Consider the following 20,066-nt stretch of genomic DNA (forward strand, 5'->3'; position numbering starts at 1 on the left):
ACTTCTAATGTTTATAGCTATCTATATCAAATCTGGTTTAATGGCGCATATATATATATATTTATATACAGTACAGACCAAAAGTTAGGAAACATTACTATTTTTAATGTTTTTGAAAGAAGTTTCTTCTGCTCATCAAGCCTGCATTTATTTGATCAAAAATACAGAAAAAAACAGTAATATTGTGAAATATTATTACAACTTAAAATAATAGTTTTCTATTTGAATATACATTAAAAAAAATAATTTATTCCTGTGACGCAAAGCTGAATTTTCAGCATCATTAATCCAGCCTTCAGTGTCACATGTAACATCCAGTCTATCACATGATCATTTAGAAATCATTCTAATATTCTGATTTATTATGAGTGTTGGAAACAGTTCTGCTGTCTAATATATTTGATGAATAAAAGGTTAAAAAGAACTGCATTTATTCAAAATAAAAAAAAAAAGTCTAATAATATATATTCTAATAATAGATTTTCTTTAGTATCACTTTTTATCAATTTAACACATCCTTGCTGAATAAAAGTATTGATTTTATTTAAGAAAAAAAAGAAAAAAAATTACTGACCCCAAATTACCGACCAGTAGTGTATATTGTTATTACAAAATATTTATATTTTATAAACATAGCTTCTTTTTTTTATTTTATTTTTTTTTTTACTTTTTATTCATCAAAGTATCCTAAAAAAGTATCACATGTTCTGAAAAAATATTAAGCAGCAGAACTGTTTCCAACTTTGATAATGAATCATCATATTAGAATGATTTCTAAAGGATCATGTGATAATGATCCTAAAAATTCAGCTTTGCATCACAGAAATAAATGATAATTTAAAATATAATAAATTTAAAAACAATTATTTTAAATTGTAATAATATATCACAATATTACATTTTTTTCTGTATTTTTGATCAAATAAATGCAGGCTTGATGAGCAGAAGAAACTTCTTTCAAAAACATTAAAAATAGTAATGTTTCCAAACTTTTATATATATTGCAATATATACTTATATATATATATATATATATATATATATTGCAACTCTATCACCCTCCTGAGTACTCTGGCTTGTTAATGCCACAATAACACAAAAACGCACGTGCACTTGCAATGTGTTGGCATAATTGTGTAGAATGTTTCTGGCCTTGTTTTCCACAAAACTGTGTTTAAGCCACAAAATGAAGAAGATTGGCAGTATTAAACTTTATCAAATTAGTTTTCATCTATTGAGCTCTCCACAGCTGACACCTCCTACACCACGTACGACTCTCTTCAAGAGAAGCCGAATTGCCCTTAAGCATCCCGTGGGATTGTGGGAAGGACGGTTCCTACAGTGACACCTGGAAGTGCTGGATGGAGACTCGGGGAGGTTAGCACAATCATCTTAGATAAGCAATCTTGGAGCCCCCTAACCTGGTCAATCACGTGTTGTCATAAAAACCAGTAAGCCGTGTTCTGTCATCTTGATTTGACCATAGTTCCAATTTCAACTATCCATACTAACTAACAAACGTGATCATTCGTTTCCATTGTCCTTCTCTTTCTGTTGGCGGGCCTCCCTCTTAGGTTCCACTGGCATGTAAATGTCCATTGCCATGGCAACCGACCGCTGTCATTCATATGGTTGTTATGGCACTAGCAGACCCCCGGTGTCGGTTCAAAGCATCTTCGAGGAACGCCACTATCCTGTCGCCATCCTCCTGTGGAAATTTGAAGGCAAAACATGGGCATAGGACAAGTTGAAGATGACGTGAACGTATCTGTAGCTGCTGTATCTAAGCATTTCTATTTCATGTCACATGCAAGAAATGATACTGATGTGCTTTGAGATGATGAACATAGTAAAAATAGGAAATTTGCAGTATGTAGAGTGAATCAGAGTGGCTTTTAGTCTTACCTCGCTGATGAAGGAATGATGGATAAGTTCATTGACCAAATCTCTGGAACTGTCATCTGAAATGACCACATACATATATACTGTATGCATTAATTTGTGAAATTACGTTACTACTGCATTGTTGGGTGGCAATAACTTTTATTGCACTTATGTGGTGAAGAGATGATAAAGTGACTTTATTTGAAGAAAATTCAATACAGTTACACTCACTTGGCATAATATCACAGCTGAGCTGCCGATGGAGTTTATCATCGAGTTTCAAGAAAAGAGTGAGCTGTAGAAACAGACATCAGTCTGTGCATTATTATTAATAACAATCAAAACAAATGTAGATGCAAAGAACCACAGAGAATTACACACAATCCCATTCTAATGTGAATCTTCCAGCAAAATAGCATGTATGCTAAACTGACACACTCACATGGGTTTTAGTAGTGTCTTCATTGGACTCCAGGTTACAATGCATCTGTACCACCTAAAAGAATGACAAATTAAGATTAAATGTGACCCTGGAGCACAAAACCAGTCTTAAGTCGCTGGGGTATATTTTTAGCAATAGCCAAAAAAAAAAAAACATTGGGGCCAAAATTATCGATTCTTCTTTTGTGACAAAAATCATTAGGATATCAAGTAAAGATCATGTTCCATGAAGATATTTCGTAATTTTCCTACCGTTAATATATCAAAACTTAATTTCTGGTTAGTAACATGCATTACTAAGAATTCATTTGGACAACTTTAAGGGTGATTTTTTGCACCCTCAGATTCCAGATTTTTTAATAGTTGTATCTCAGCCAAATAATGTCAGATCCTAATAAATGAGGGTCTTTTGATGAGAACACACACCTTCCTGGTTTCAGCCTCTTGTGGCTCGGGTGTAGGGGTCTTCACTGTCTCCACGTGTTCTTGGGACATGGAGAGGGCACGAGGTACATGTTGGGGTCGAGTGGACGCAAAATTCATCAGCGGGTAAATGCCATTCCTGAGCAGTAAGATGCACATGTGCATATTACAAACCACAAACCTACTTTTTAACACTTATTGCTTTCATCTGGCAACACTTACTTCACATCCTCCAGAAACTTGTCCAGTTCTAGAGGAGAAACATGAGAATACCTGCAAGACAGTAGAGAGCAAACCAAATAATTTATCAAAACATGTATCACTCTATATTATTACATATCTGTATCAGCATCATTACTCCAGTCTTCAGTGAATAAAATGTCCAAAAGAACAACATTTATTTTAAATGGAAATCTTTTGTAACATAATAAATGCCTTTACTCTCACTTTTGATAATTTAATGTGTCCTTATTGAAAAAAAAAAGATTTCTTAAAATAATAATGATTATATATATATATATATACATATATATATATATATATATATATATATATATATATATATATATATATATATATACACAGACACACACACACATATATATATATATACGTATTTCTTACTGACCACAAACTTTTGAACAGCAGTGTAAGTTTTACAGACGTACTTGAGCTGAACGCGAGGATGATCTTTGTGAATAATCTCTGCCATGACTCCATTTGGGTCGAATGATTTGGTCTTCTCCTCCACACAGTTCTCTGGAAGCATGTCTTTACAACCAAATAGCATGTAAAAGCCAAACTGTATTATTTTAGTAATAATAATAATACATTTTACCTGAAATTCCATTAATCTTAATATGTACCATTTAGGTAATCCTTCACAAGAAATAAATTATTTATTATTATTTAATGGCTCAAAATACTTGAGTGTGATTGGTCAGTCACTATAAGTGTGTCACAGTTCACTAGGGAAGCAAGGCACGAGGAGTTCTTCAATATCACAGTCTTTAATAATGCAAACACACGGGGACCGTAGGAGACACAGGATAAACACAGGATAATCAGGGAAGAACGAGACACACCTGAAATCAAATTTATACAATCAATCTATTTTGAAGCATGCTTACACTGGTTATTGATGAGGCAGTGTGCTGCGAGCAGCTTCAGTGAGTGCACTTCAAACAGCACGCGGTGAAACAGCAGGTCATGTGCCGTCGGCCGCAGTCTGGGATTGTGACGCACACACATCTGGGTGAACTCCTGTTAAACGTGAAAGAGCAAGTCAGGAACACCGTTATTTTAGTATCATTGATATTCAGTGTAAAAAAAAAATGATTTTCCAAAGTTGTAAATCAAACAAAGATTGCTGGAGTATGTTTTACAAGAAAAATACTATTTCAGTTTTTCTACTTCAAAATTTTGTGTTTAATTAAACGTGTTTCTTGCTGTTTCTTTGTAATTGTTTGGGAAATTTGCCAGCACTTTCTCGGTGAAAACAGTTTTAAACCATTTGTTTTAATATTTTGAATTTTGTTGTGCTTTTTGTTGTTTTTGTTACTATGTCTATAATGTTTTTAATAAACTTTTTTTAGATACAGTATTTTAGTACTTGGAAAACAGAAAAATGATTTGGCTACTATAGCAGAAATAATATTTTATTTTACTTCAGTTTATGTTTATTTCATTTCAAATAATGAAAATGTTGGTTTATGGTTTTAGTTTCAGTTAATGGTAATAACCCTGCTGAGTCAGTAACAGGAAAATTCAGGTTTAATATAAAATAATACATTTTTACATTTTCTAAAGAAAATTTACCATGGACGCCCCCTTCAGGAAACACTGAGTAAGAGCAGATGATCAGAACGGGTTAAACTTTCTTAAAAATGTAGTTCTTTCATACAATTTGAAAATAAATATTAATTTTCAGGTTTCGGACATTTTCATTTTAACCCAATAAAAACAACCGCATCATATAAACAAATGTTTGCATTTTCTAAAGAAAATATGAGCAACTAGATGTGACAAAATGTAAGTCTGTAGTGTTTGCGTTTTATCATCTTCCAAGAGAAAATCATAAGTCTGATTGCATTTAGACAAGCATCTATCATGCCCATTAAACATAACCCAATTGTGCACACATACCCTCATAAGCGGGTCTTCTAATGACTGGCCCGCATTGGTTATGGCCTCCTTGGACACAACTGAATCTCCATTTGCCTGGATCTCCAACACGGCCATCTGAAGCAATTTTAAAAATATTACTTCATGAGGGACTTGTCATGTTTCAGTAAAGAGCTGTATGTAATAACACTGCCAGGTCATGCTTTGTTGGTATCTCACCTCCAAAGCACAAATCCCAAAAGAGAAGATGTCAATAGCGTAGTCATCTTCACATGCTATGAAAAAAGGAAATATAAAATATATAAACCAAAGAAATATGCAGTAGAAAACGCAGTGAAGATGTAGGCACACTCACAGCCATACTCTGGACTGAAGAAGTGCAGGTTCCTCTTATCATCTCGGTGTGGGTGTAGTTTACCCTGGACGCCACCTTCTGGGAACACTGAGTAAAGCAGATGATCAGAGTGGGTCAAGCCTCATTAAAAAACATTTCTTTAATGCAATTTTGAAAATTAGGTTTCAGACATTTTCATTAACAAACTATATGAACTTTAACCCTATAATGCCTAATGTATGATATTTAATGCACAAATGTGCACAATCTACTACATGCCTTTTGTCGTCTGATTGATAGTTCATACTTTTATAGCAAGTAAAAGGCCTATTTTGTACCATTTTAATAACATCCACCTACATGTCTTTGCCGTAAAATCTAAAATACAAAAATGTCTTTTATATTTTTAGTAATATAAAAAAAAACTGTTACTGAAGCAACTTAGGTTTACTTGATTATCCATACATCTATTTTTTTTTTTTTTTTTGTAAAATCATGATAAAATGTATATGATCTCTCAATCATTATTTTATTGTGTTGCATTATATCTTTTGCCCCTATAATGAAAATACAGGGCTTTTGATCATAAAACTAAGCATGCAAAGATCATCTTAGTAAGACATATTATTGGGAGATAATATATTTAAATTTTTATAAATTTTATATCAACCTCCTGCTCTCTCTGTGAAGCCAACACGGAAGTGACTTAAGCTGTAATTCGTCAACTGGCCGCTAGAGGCTGGCTGCAAAAGTCGATCCCAAAGACTCCCCATGTTAAAATGCCCAACTTTACAGCTGAAAAAAATATGTTTACAGCCTGGTTCAAAAAATGATTTTGGTCTATATAGCTAATTTTGCCCTTCATGACAACTGTGAGGGGTGAGGTTTTTTTTTATAACTCATCCGTTTAAATTATATTAAGTCTTAAAGTTCTGCATAATTAAGGGTGTGGCCACTTGAGTGACAGGTGGAATGCTGCTGCTGACACTGCCGTTGAGCTAGGTGGGCGTGACTTCAGCAACAAGCTCCCGCCTTTTTGCCCATTTTCGATTATCCAGGAGTGACTCGCAGTGACACGCTGCCAAGATGGTGACGGCCAACTCCGCCCACTTTGAGCCTCAAAAACACTCTTTAGTTTGTCTAAAGGTTCATTAAACTGTGAAAAAATAAGATTTTTCTGATTTTTTTTTTCGATTGGATATACAGTTGCACATTAAGTTTTTATCAGTGTAGATTTTATGGTAAATTTGTACATATTGCATATTGAGTGAGGTGTTAAAATGCTCTTATTGACAATATAAAAGCTACTTTCACGTTTAAAGATCATTAAAGATTTTACAGCAAAGACATGTAAACTAGGACCTGAAGGTGGATGTTACTAAAATGACACAAAAAGGCTTTTACTTGCTATAAACTACATATTGAGTAAGGTGCTAAAATGCTCTTACCATTCACAAAGAGCCGATGCCAAACTACAGAGAAAAAACAGAATGGAAAGAAGATTATGGATGATGATTATATTTCATTACCTTCATTTTTGTGAGCATAAGTGCTCCATAAATACTAATTTACCTTTCAGTCAAGAAACATTTGTTTTTTGTTGGATCTAAATGTTTGCACAAACCTTTTTTCAGAATCCTTTTAAACAATAAATGTACATAAATAGCTTTCTCAGTCAAAAATGAGACTAAAACCCGGATATTTCACTTAAATGAAAAATAAAAAAGGCTTAAAGTGCAGTGAAAATATACCTGATCCAATTTTAATGAGGCCGTTGTGCTGAATGAAGATGGTGTCACATGTGAGGTTGCCGTGAATTATGGGAGGGTCACAGGAGTGCAGGTAACTGATGAGTGGAAGAAGTTGCATGCTTGTTAACAAATTTTCCTGTCTGAACACACACACAACCTTTAACACAAGCACACACACACACACACAAATGAAGGAACGTGTCACCTGAGGGCAGAGAGGATCTGCGTACACCAGCGTTTCCAGGCCTGAAATACAGAAATGTATCACATGAACACAAAAATCACAACACTGCACAATAATAATCATGCACATCATATATTTAGACACCAGTCTGGGACTAAAAATGCTTATGAAAGCCTGACCTTGACATTCATGGTCTTGTGGTTTTTCTTGGTCTTTTTGAGGAACTGTTTCAAGCTGCCGGATGACATGTACTCTGTGATGAACACAACCTGTGAGGGATATAACAAGAAAAGCTATTTCAATATAATGGCCAGCTTTATACCAAAATAAAAAGTTAATTTAGAAAAAATAAAAATCTTGGACAATTCCCATGTAAGCTTATGTAGCCAGACCTGATTTTTCTGTTCAGGTTCTGTCTGGTTAATCAAGCTTGAGACTTCAGCAATGCTCTCACCATTGATTTGACTGATTTTGTGTACTCAATATGGATTTTTAAGGTCTTTTAAGTTACATACTGGTCCTTTTGTATATAAAAGTTAAGTAATAGATGTAGTTACAAGTGATGTAAGTCATGTAATTTCTGTGCCACTGCACCAAACTGCAAAAATAATGATTGAAAAAAATGACACAATTCACCTTTAGACACTCTGATGAAGTTTTTTTTTTTTTTTACACTGTAACAACAATAGAGTCACTGAGAGCTGTGTGTCTGTGTGTGTGTTACCCGAGCATGATTGTCCCCGATATCCAGCCAATATTTGTGAAATTTGACGATGTTTGGATGATCCACCTGCATCAGGTTCTCAAACATCTCCTTCATTTTGTCCTAAACATATACAACACATACAAATAAGCAAAATCAAACACATGTTAATCATTTTAGCTATCAATTTGAACAGAAATTAATCACCAAGGATGCACTAAATTGATCAAAAATGACAGTAAGGACATTTATAATTTCAAACAAATGCTGTTCTTTTAAACTTTCTATTCTTCAAAGAATCTTAAAAATATGTATCATGGTTTAAAAAAAAAAAATGTTAAGCAGCACAACTGTTTCCAACATTGATAATAAATGAGCATATTAAAACGATTTCTGAAGGATCACTGAAGACTGGAGTAACGATGCTGAAAATTCAGCTTTGCATCACAGGAATAAATGGTATTTTAAAATATATTTAAATAGAAAACAGCTATTGTAATAACACAACATTACTATTTTAACTGTATTTTGATCAAATAAAATGCAGCCTTGGTGAACATAAGAGACTTCTTTCAAAAACATTAAAAAATGTAACCGATTGTGAATAGTAGTGTAAACAGAAACGGTTTGAGCGCTCACCTCCACTGTCTTGAAGTCCTTCTTGTCCTGGAAGAGAACCTCGTTCCAGACCACCTCAACACCCTCTTCAGTGTCCATGGCCAGAGAGGCTCTCTCCACGCCAGAAACATTCCCCTGACTCAACTGCAGGGGGAGACAAATAATCACTTTTAACATTTACGAGCCATTCCACCTTTCTGACCAATTTACTATTACTTTTCTAATATTTCTCAAGTGACCTAAAAATTATACCAATTATCCTCAAGTAATCTAAAAAACAATATGCTCTTATGAGTACTGGAATAAAATGTTTTACGAATGATGTGTCACTTTGTGTGAGGAAATTATGAACTGCTGAATTTAAATGTGACACAAGTATTTAAAATACTCTCAGGTACATTGAATGTAGTGAAAGTGATATATCAGACAGACTGATAAAGCATTTTGTCTAGTCTCATTTCAAGACTTATCATTTATAAATAATTAAATCTGATTTTTTAAATATAACATGCTGTTTTTAAATATTGTAAAATGAATTTTGAGTAAGAATTGTTAATTTTAATCATTTATTTTATATTTTATAAAATTAATTTATGTTTTAATATATATTTTAATATATAACATTTTAAATTATGTTTTTCATCCACTTTTGCTTAAAACTTATTTGTAATTAAATTAAATTAAATTAAATTAAATTAAATTAAATTAAATTAAATTAAATTAAATTAAATTAAATTAAATTAAATTAAATTAAATTAAATGATGAATCAGCAGCAACCATTAAAAACCCACATTTGTTGGCAACTATTTGTTTGGAATATCCTTTTTTTTACCTCTTCAAATCAAACTTTGGAAATATAATTTATCTGAATTCTGAATTCAAAGCCATCTTTTGTGTTTTTCAGGAGTATGCTGAATTGTGATCTGGATTAGAGCCTGAGAGAGAGAGAGATTTTTTTTTTTAGGGAGTATTGTGTTTTGTGATCTGGATTGGGGGATGGAGAGAGAGAGAGAGGGATTGCGACATAGAGTGGATCATCCTGAGAGGAAAAATGACTGAAGAGATGAGACAAAAGAGAAGAACAGCAAATCGTGAGAAAGAGAACAGGTCTTTGCTGAGTCATGCATGTCTCACACATCATCTCTGCCTGTGCATGTGAGCAAGTGTCTGTACTTGTATGACTAATACATGCTTTTGTAGCTAGGCTTTCAACAATGAACAAAACAAAATAATGAAAAAAAAAGCTTAAAAATCTTATCGGCTCTAAACTTTTGCAATAATTGGTCATTTTACCTAGTATGATAGGAGTAGATAAATTCAAGGTCAAGACTTCAGTTGGTTGTTTGAGTTGTCTGACTGAGCCAAAAAATGGTCACCTATATTAGATGTTTTACGATACACGTTTATGATTGGCACTCTGAGCCAAGCTGTCTCTAGAGATATGGATCAAAAGGGATGACCATAAAAGGTGGAATCAGATCAAAAGCGTCTATTTCATCCACATGGCAGAACCGCTGGGTATCTTAACAGACCGCATGCATAAATTCAGTGTAATTTATTAGGTCTATTAATATGTAAAGGATGATGCATATTTGCATTCTAGTAAACAGGTGATCATTCAAAACATCTCTTCAAATATGTCCATCTCAGCTTCATACACTTTGGTCAATAATGTGATTATAGTATGGAGAAACTGCAGAATTCAGATACACTAGAGCCATTGAGTCATCAGCTTGGAATCTAGCCCAACACTAGTCAAAAAATCATGCTCACAAAATAAATAAGGCTATAGAAGTGCTTTTCCCATAGCTTTCTGAGGGTGGTAACCAAGATGCTGTAAATTTAACCCTTTGGAACCAGAAATAAAGTCCTAGAATCTTCTCTTAATACATTGTTACGACAAAAGCCAGATTCTGTCTAAATCTATTAGGATGTAGAAAAATATACTGGTCTACTGCAACTTTTTTTAACTTCAATCAGTTAATCAGTAAGTTCAACATCCAACCTTCAGAACAAAAATAAAGTGAAATAAAAGAATCATGTTTATGAGATATCTACCATTTTATGCAACTCTGAAATAACTGGTTCTGATAATTTATAAATGTAAAAATACAATTATATAATTAAACTATTAAATAATATAAAGTTATATGAAATTAAAATATAGTTTATATTAAGTTATATATAAATAATTGAAAAAAATTCAAATTCGATACATAAACTATATGTAAACAATCAAATTCTCTCTCTCTCTCTCTATATATATATACTGCAAGCTCCAGTCACATTACACTTTTAGTTCTTAAAATGCTTTAAACTTTATTTCAAATACACTAATCTCCATGTGTCTTAAAAAGTAGGTTTTGTAGCTCAAAGAGCTGTTTTTTCGTGTCTGTTGAACTTTAAAGGCTCTTGGGTACAACTGGGCTGATCCTAAAACACCATGAAAGAAGCACAGTACTAACCGCCAGTCTGAGCCCTGATTTGTATGGATTACCCACAATCCTTTGGGTTTTTTTGCAGGTCAAACAGACATTAAAATAAATGTAATAAGCTACAAACTCCAGTCTGCAAAACACTAAACAAAACATAACTTGTAGAGCAGCCAAATCCAAAATTACATTATTCTTTACATAATTGCACACTTTGATGTATCATTAAGGATATTTCTTTATGTACTTTTTCTGTTGCTGTGGCAAACATTTTACCTTTCATTTTCAGCTTTAAAATTCACAGATGGATGAGGTTAAAAATAGCTCAGTGTAATCTCACATTCACAGCTTCTGTTGTGCAGGCCACTTTCCATCAGTGTCACGTCTGGTGTACGTGTGTGTGTGTGTGTGTGTGTGTGTGTGTGTGTGTGTGTGTGTGTGTGTGTGTGTGTGTGTGTGTGTGTGTGTGTGTGTGTGTGTGTGTGTGTGTGTGTGTGTGTGTGTGTGTGTGTGTGTGTGTGTGTGTGTGTGTGTGAAAAGCTGAAAGATCCTGTGGATGAGGGACACTGTCCTCACTCTGACCTCTGCATCCAGACACTGAGCTCCAACTGGGTCTGTCCCGCTTTCAACAGGAGAACAGCCCTGGGCTCATCCCTGAACCCGGGAGGTTAGTCTGGGTTAAATCAGGATCATGTGTGGCTTGATTTGAACCTAATCACAGACCAAATGGCCATCGGCCCAGGGAAAAATAAAACATATGTCCACCATTTCCTTTTTACGGTATGTACCTTTACTGAAATCTAAAATCAAATGATTCCAAAATTACAATGCTTCTTGTTCATAGAATCATAAAATTATTACAAATATTATATTTTATTAAAACTGTACACTTAAAACTAACAGTACAGCAGTAACATTAAAAATACCTCTCACTATAACTCATCCCTCCAGTGACCTCCAAGGTCACTCTGTCTAATATTACAGGAAATATGACTATAATTTACCAGGTAATACCGGGCTCTGTTGACCAGCCACGTGATGAAAAGTGTTTGAAACAATGGAGGAATTGTTCTGAATTAAGAAAAAGCAGCTTTATTGTTTCAGGAAACAGCAGTTGCTGAAATAGTCTTGCAAACCCTGAGGCATGCCTTGCATGCATTTATTTTCCTGATTGGAAATGTGTTGAAAGTACATTTGGGCTGTGATTGCACCTCAAACTTGCACAGGTACATCAGCATCCTCTAATAATGAGACTCTAGTGAAATGCACAAGAATGAAATGCACCAGTGTGAGATATGCTGTAAAACAAAGCAAACATTAGACCTAAAAGAAAAAAAATACATACGATTATGTAAAAATGGACACTAAAACTACTATATTCATACACAAACTATTTTTAAACAAGAAAGCAAACTGAAAATAGTCACTATCACAGTCTAGCGAGAGTGTAAATCAACCTAAACTGAGCAGATTTCATTAGACATTATGTAAGACTCAAAGGTCGATGTGTCTGCATTCAAAGCTAGAAGGCCACTATCTGACAGAACTCGCATTTGGTGAAATATTTACTAGTCTCCTTTAACCACTTATTAGAGAAACAGTAATGCAGTATTAATGCATTAAACACTACAAAAAATGAAATAAAATCTTTATTCAAGGGAGTTTTACGGTATTCTCTTCAGACAAACAAACTAAAAGCATTGAGTGCATTACCAAGTTAAATAATGGGATTATCATGAAGCTTATATTCAAATATACCGCCAAATTTTCATTTGGTGCTTTTCTTATTGGTGTATATCTGGGCTGTAACGGTAACTTTCTGAACTAGACCATCAACACATCAAGCATTGATTAATCAAACTGTGAGAGTTATGGCCATCCTAAAAGATTAAAATAACAAACATTTGCTGAACCCCCCCCCTCATCATTGTTTTTATGTTATTAATCACTAGACTGAACATTGTATTTTCAATGTTTACGTTTTTAATCAGTCTTTATTATCAAATTGTAGTCTCCATTATCAATATATCCTTGATTTGATTTTTATAACTGATTTACTGATTTCTCAAAACCATCTGAACGATCTGTAACATGAAATCCTGAATTTTTCTCATAGAATTCAGAGCAACACATTCTAGGAAAAAGAGACCTTTCCAAACATCTGAAAGCTGAATTTAAAAAGGTAAATAAAGTCAGGCTGAGGTGCATCACAGCCAACTGAGAGCATGTTGCGGCCAAAACCAAGAATCAATAATTATAACGATGGGAAGCCAATCCAGCAGTCATTAAAGGCATCTGCAGCTGCGTCATTCCTGAAAGGAGCATTAATAAGTTCTGGCAAAAAAAAAAGAAAAAGGACATTTAATAAAAAGCTCTGTAAAGAGACTAATCACTACCCAATGCATTACCTAACCAAACGTGAAAAAGAAAAACAAGCTGTTATTTGTACAAACTGTTGGTTTATTAGGGGCTACAGTACAGTCAAGAGAGCCTTATGGATGGAAAGATTGAGATTTCCAGGTAAATGAGTTTGTATGAGGTTACAAGAGAATAAGTTGCCCATAAATACCAGTGGGATGAAAAAATGGGAAAAAAAGGTCATGACGTACTACTGAAACAAAAACCTATTAATATTCGATCATATGCTTTAGTATTAAGATCGCAGATAAATAAAGACACTGTAAACATGTTTCTGGCATTGAATTTCCTCCACTTCCCTGGAGGAACTCAGACAATGAAAACAATCCAAGTGCGTAATTCAGTCAAGTTCCTGCTGCAGGCCGCAAAAATCCAAACATGTCCTCAACAGACATTCGTGTAGAAAAACACTGACAGTCTGCTTTCATAATTCAGAATTAACTGTAACTGAAATATTTATTCTTAGTATTTATGTATGAAAGCTTGCTACCAGCCCAGGATACAAAAAAAATTAAAAGGTAACTGCAACATATTATATCACAATTCTAACATTTTTACTAACAATTTTGAGTTTATATTTTACAATTATTACTTTTTTAAAAATATTTTATAAATATATTAAATATTAAATATATATGGTGCCAACCACTTAGATTGGCACCCTTGGTAAATATGTGACCCTGGACCACAAAACCAGTCATAAGTAGAACAGGTGAATTTGTAGCAATAGCCAAAATTACAGTGCATGGGTCAAAATTATCGATTTTTATTTTATGCCAAAAATCATTAGGATATTAAGTAAAGATCATTTTCCATTAAGATATTTTGTAAATTTCCTACTGTAAATATATCAAAAAGTATTATCATTAGTAATATGCATCACTAAGAACTTAATTTGCACAACTTCAAAGGTGATTTTCTCAATATTTTTACAATAGTTTTTTTACACCCTCAGATTCCAGATTTTTAAATGGTTGTATCTCGGCCAAATATTGTCCTATCCTAACAAACCATACATCAATGGAAAGCTTATTTATTCAGCTTTTCAGGTGATGTATAAATCTTAATTTAAAAAAACTAGTTATGTGGTCCAGGGTCACATATGGTGGCTGTGAAAATAAATCTGCATATGAGTAGGAAACTCATATTATGAAATAAATGTTTTTTCTCCAATGCATGTTGGCCACAATTATTGCCACCCCTAGAAATTCTTATGAGTAAAATATCTCTGAAGTATATTTCCATTCATATTTACAGTTTTTTTTAGCACACCAGGGTGACTAGGAGCATGAAATTCTCCAGCCATGACTTCCTGTTCCACAGGATTATAAATAGAAGGACACAAAGGCCAAATTCCTTTAATAATCCAACACAAAGAGTAAAACCAAAGAATGTACTTCAAGATTGTTGAGCTTCACAAAATAGAAAGTGGCTGTAAGAAAATAGCTAAAGCATTTAAAATCCCCATTTCCACCATCAGGGCAATAAATAAGAAAGTCCTACTATTACAACTATTATTATCATTAATGTCAACTATTACAAATTAGGGCTGGGCGATGTCTTCAAATTTGGCATCGGACGATGTCTACAGTGAAACATTGCGATGGACGATGGCATTGTCTGTCATCCTAATCTGCTGTAAGGGGACGTTTGTCTATATCATCCTAATGCACGGTGAGGAGGACAGTTTGAGTGCTCAAAGACTCTCCAAGGATCACAGCTGAAGAATCGCAGAGATTAGTTGAGTCTTATCTTGGGAAAAGAACATTGCAATAATTGGATGCCAATAATTGTGGCTAATGTGAACTAGAGAAAACATTTATTTCATAATAAGATAAGATATTATTTCAGCAGTTAGCTTTGAAAACTCTCTGGGTTTAATTTACTACAGGGAATGCTGATGAGAGACGTTTAAATTGCTATCTTCAATAGCATTCGTGGAGAATGGGAAATAGAGGGCTGTTCCTTTAATTAACACAAGCCGAGAGTGCTGCTTGTTCAGCTGACAGCTCCAGTGGGATCGGAGCTCATGGTTTATGTTGGCGACCGTATCCACTCTCATGCACCTGTCTGACTGATCTTGACCCCACAACATTTATATGCACCTCATTTCCGGTTTAATGCTAGAGAATGAAACTTTCCCTGAATTTAACATTGCCCTCTGAACAAAAATAATATACTAGTTCATGATTCCCACTAGTTGTAAAAGTCCACATTGTACATTGGATTTTTTTCCATTTAAATTTAAAAATAAAGCTTTAATATGTTTCAAAACATTTTAAACTTTAAAATAAATATTTAGTCCCTAATCAAATAAGCAAATGTGGTGTTCAGATTGTTACATTTATTAATACATTTTTTAATTAATCTTTTCTTTATAATTGTTCTGCTGATAATAGTTACTTAGAAAAAAAACTGTATTTTCACTATTGGACTTTTGGGCCACACTGTATCAGGGTTATTAGAGTTATAACTAAAAATAAAAATAAAAATGATTGTGATTTTGCTAGTAGCCTAAATAATATAAATGCAGGAAGTTCCTACTAGTAAAAAACATAACCTTGTGGCCTTTCAATAATTCATTCACAGAAATCATTGAAAAGAAATTATGTAGAAAACAATACAAATGAAAGATCGTAATGAAATAAAAATACTAATATGATTAAATTAATATAAATATAAATAAAATGAGTTTCTTCTACTCTTTGTAAAATAGCTTGAGTACTATACACTCATCTGTATGGCATCATATATGATATTTGTTGCATCTATAATGTCATGAAAGATCTATAAATACTAACAGAGTCAGACATCCTCCTGCTAAGTATCCAGTCGATTACTGTGCCAAGCAACGTAATGAGAAAGCATCACTCAAGCAGTTGGTATAATGTGCCATCAGAATAACATCTAAGTGCTGCTGCATCAGTGTTTCAGTGAGTTTCAAGTGTGTCGTGCTTTTCCTAAACTCTCTGTCTATGCAGGAATTTGATCCTTGATGACAGCAGATGATTTTTAGATGACTGGTATAAAACTCAAAAATACCTTCACAATGGAAAATGTGCACTTCTGTGTGTGCAGCGCTCCCTTTTCATGGTTGGGTGATCATTTAATAATTAAGCAAGCTGTATGTCATCATGCCTTGGTTTCTCTTGATGCTATACTGAACAAAACACAGTTCATCTAGTGTGCAGAACTCTTCCCAAGAGAGCCCGGAGGCTTCTCCTGTTTATTTTTAGAAAGAGGAAATTTCTCTTACTTTAAATGTGCTTTTTTTAGCAGCATCTGCGTTTCAAAGTTAAAGAAATCAAACAGTTAATAAGATTTGATGCATCTATAAGCTCACAATGAGGAGAAACCTAGACAAGACCATCATCAAAGTCTTGCCAGAAAAATGAATATACTTTTCAGAGAAAGTAATATTTTAACTACTACAAGTGAAACGTGGTTTAATGAAGCTGGCTGTCCATATCACCACTTTACTCACCCACTTGCTTATGAATGGAAAAAAAAGCATTGGGGAGGGTCAATATGCATGATGAGAACGTGTGGAAGCTTGTGATAAACTTCAGTGAGTTCTTATCTTATTATCGACACTGAACTTTAAAGTCTGAAGAGACAAATAGACTAAATTCATTCTGAACACCAATGAGACTTCTCGTTCAATTCATTTGTGTTTGCGTGTTATTATTTTTTTAATTTAACCTACATTTCATTTCAGTCTTCATGCAATATAATAATTAAATAAATATTAAGACTATATGAGAAATTCTACAATTTTAACAATTTCACTTTTCAGTTTAATATTATTTTCTTTCTAAAATCTAAGCCACGAGTACAACGATTACTAACCACGACCATGTCGCAAAAATTATTAAATAATCATGCTAGCCTTGCCAGATGAATGACAAACACTGAGCTGCATGCCTACACACACAGCATTTCCACCATAACAAGCGGCTTACCACACAGTGAACAGCATTTTCTGAGCAACACAGTGAGCTGCCTACCTAGACAGCATTTGGGGTCATCTTAGGGAGCTGTCTACATAAGTAAGCTGGATTTTGGGCCATTATACAGAGCAGACCACTTAATAGCCAGTATTTTTTGGAAATCATTTTGAAATAAGTTGCCTTCCTGCATATCAAAAAGATCTTTTGTGCATTTTGTGTGCATCACAGTGAGCTTATTAACTGGACTGGTATTATTTTTGGACATTAAAAGAAAGCTGCCTACTTTGGGCACTTACTCAGTCCACGAGATGCATTTTTAAACCTTATAATGGGCTCACTTCCTATCTAGACAGCGTTTTTGGGAGCAGTGTGTGCTGCCTAACTAGGCTAGACAGCATGGCATCATAGCCTACAGCGCCCTGTCTAGTATCATAGTGAACTGCCTAACGCAGCATTTCTGGGTATCGCGTCCAAAACATGCACATTTGTGATCGTGAGCTGATTATTTAGGAGGGTTTGAGACACGGCTATATGATAAACTGCTCCTCAGTGAGTGAGTGAGTGAGTGTCTGCAGCAGGTACCTGCTCTTTTCTCTTCTGCCAGCGGCCGCACGGACTCTCCTCCACGATCTCACTCTCATCCTCGCTCTCCTCTTCCTTCTCCTCGGATCCAGAGTTTCTCTCCGGGACTGACATGGCCATTATATGTCACAAAATGACCGTCGCACAAGCCGTTGCGAAGGAAACAGCTCAAGACGGCGTTGAAATGACGCGCTGACTCGATGTTCAATACGCTACAGTCCAGGGACATTCTTTTCTGTGAGGAAGAACTGATGTCGGTAGTTCTCTAAGCGCCTCGTTCATTTTTAATTTCAATGCATTGCGAAAATAAATTACAAGCTGGTTTTCATATTCAAAATAAGAGTTGAATAAGAGTCGTTAAAAATAAAATGTCCTCTCATTCAGCAGTTTACCGCTTTAAAACGACAAACACCGAGCGCAACTGTTGGCTCACAGATTACCGTAATGACTGGAGAAAACACGGCTACAAGATACATTATTACATACTATAATAATACTATAATAATCACTATTTTATATATATATATATATATATATATTTGTTTTTTTTTCCACAAATGCCTAAAATCTTTATAAATAAATAAATAAATAAATATTATAGTGAAGACAGGAGGAGGGTTGTTTTTATAAAAAATAAATAAAAAAACCCATGTCAACAACACACTTCAGACAAACTATTTATAAAAAGATTATAAATAAAATGATAACTAAAATGAAAACTATTTATGTTGTCTTGCTTGAGATAAAATAACTGTTAACAGAAATAAAATAAAATATAACAACTTGTTTTGTTTCAGCAAGTAACCAAAGCAACGCTGTTCGTTAAGTTTAACTTACCTATTAAATTAAAATTAAACTTTACTAAAATAACTAAAACTGATATAAAAATTTATTAAAAAATCAAAATGACAAAAAACTATTTAAATTTACTAAAACATTAACTCGTCGTGGCCTAATGGTTAGAGAGTCGACTTGTAACAGAGCACAAATTCAGAGTATGGAACACCCTACTGGCCACACACCTGCTAAATAGAATATTAAAAACTCATTACTCATATATATATTCAACAAAATTTATATATATATATATATATATATATATATATATATATATATATATATATATATATATATATATATATATATATACTCATATATATACATACACACTCTGGTGACTCAGACTCTGGTTACTTATTTACTATACTTTCTTATCTTACTTGTTAATATTTATCATTAATATCTGACACAAATATTGGACATTTTAGCACACAAATATTCAACTCAATTTGAAATATTATGTAATATGCATATGATATTGCCTTCAATACTAAGACAGAAATATAACATTTCTAACTAATACAACTAACTTATCACCATTGCCACGTTGCCAAATGCAACTTTTTAATTTTGTCAGCACTTTACATTCCTATGAAAGTATATCTTTAACAGGATCATAGGGATTCAAGCATATCTTCGACGTCCGTTAGAACAAAGTGAAAGTGCATGTTTGAGGGGAGAATAAACAGTATCTCAGCATAATCAACTAAATTTGCTCAAGTCACCTTTGTCGTCTCTAACATATGTAAGCATATATTTGTAATGTCACACAGGTTTGCAGACAGGTGCTGTCCATGGTTCTGATCAACCACTGACAGAGATACAGTAGATTCATTGTTATGTTACATTTCCTACTAAAATTCCTGTTATTCAATGGAAGCACTAAATTTCCTGGATGTGAACAATAAAGATGCATTTAGAATGGCTAAACACATACATATAGGTTATATATTAATATATTTTTTTAATTTGATATTTATTAAATTATTATATTACCTCTTGCCAGATAACTATATTTATTTATACTTCCCCTGTCCTTTTTTTTCTAATTAGACTGCACTAATGCAGCAGCACACACAAACCCAGTTTCTAAACCGGCATCGAGAGCAGAATGACCCCAAAGAGACAGAAACCCTGCATGATGCCAGCACATAGTTACAAAAGAGCAACAGTTCAGCCAAGGGTTAAACAAATGCCTTGCTAAAAATTGCACTTGTTATTGTTACATTTCATAAATGATGGTGAGCTGTCAAAGTACTTCAGGGTCAAAGCAGTCTCCTCTCATTAGCATTAATGGAGTGCTGGAAGACTGTGTCTGTGTCTATATAAGGCCATCATTTTTGGCCTCAACTAACCAGTTATTAGCAGTGGTTCTACTAAC

General features: G+C 33.8%; 1 protein-coding gene across 1 annotated transcript; it reads right to left on the minus strand.

The window, feature by feature from the left end:
- Positions 1 to 985: 985 nt before the first annotated feature.
- LOC109051922 (nuclear receptor-binding protein 2-like) lies at positions 986 to 18,279 on the minus strand. The gene is made up of 18 exons (XM_042714617.1): positions 17,846 to 18,279; positions 8,484 to 8,606; positions 7,866 to 7,967; positions 7,321 to 7,410; positions 7,163 to 7,203; positions 6,958 to 7,052; positions 6,655 to 6,678; positions 5,228 to 5,314; positions 5,092 to 5,147; positions 4,894 to 4,989; positions 3,879 to 4,011; positions 3,417 to 3,519; positions 2,971 to 3,021; positions 2,752 to 2,887; positions 2,327 to 2,380; positions 2,116 to 2,179; positions 1,906 to 1,961; positions 986 to 1,708 (listed from the first exon to the last, which is right to left on the minus strand). Exons 1-18 carry the CDS (start codon positions 17,963 to 17,965, stop codon positions 1,625 to 1,627), a joined length of 1,515 nt encoding a protein of 504 aa, XP_042570551.1. The 5' UTR covers positions 17,966 to 18,279; the 3' UTR covers positions 986 to 1,624.
- Between the last annotated feature and the right edge of the window lie 1,787 nt (positions 18,280 to 20,066).

The sequence above is a fragment of the Cyprinus carpio genome, chromosome A24 (genome assembly GCF_018340385.1).
Source record: "Cyprinus carpio isolate SPL01 chromosome A24, ASM1834038v1, whole genome shotgun sequence".
In the NCBI taxonomy this organism is placed as follows: domain Eukaryota; kingdom Metazoa; phylum Chordata; class Actinopteri; order Cypriniformes; family Cyprinidae; genus Cyprinus; species Cyprinus carpio.

Coding starts and splice junctions, on each gene's coding strand:
- LOC109051922 (XM_042714617.1), bottom strand. CDS start 17,965: ATGGCCATGTCAGTCCCGGAGAGAAACTCTGGATCCGAGGAGAAGGAA. Junction 7,968..8,483: donor AGGACTTCAAGACAGTGGAG/GTGAGCGCTCAA, acceptor GTATATGTTTAG/GACAAAATGAAGGAGATGTT. Junction 1,709..1,905: donor ATCATTCCTTCATCAGCGAG/GTAAGACTAAAA, acceptor AAATTTCCACAG/GAGGATGGCGACAGGATAGT.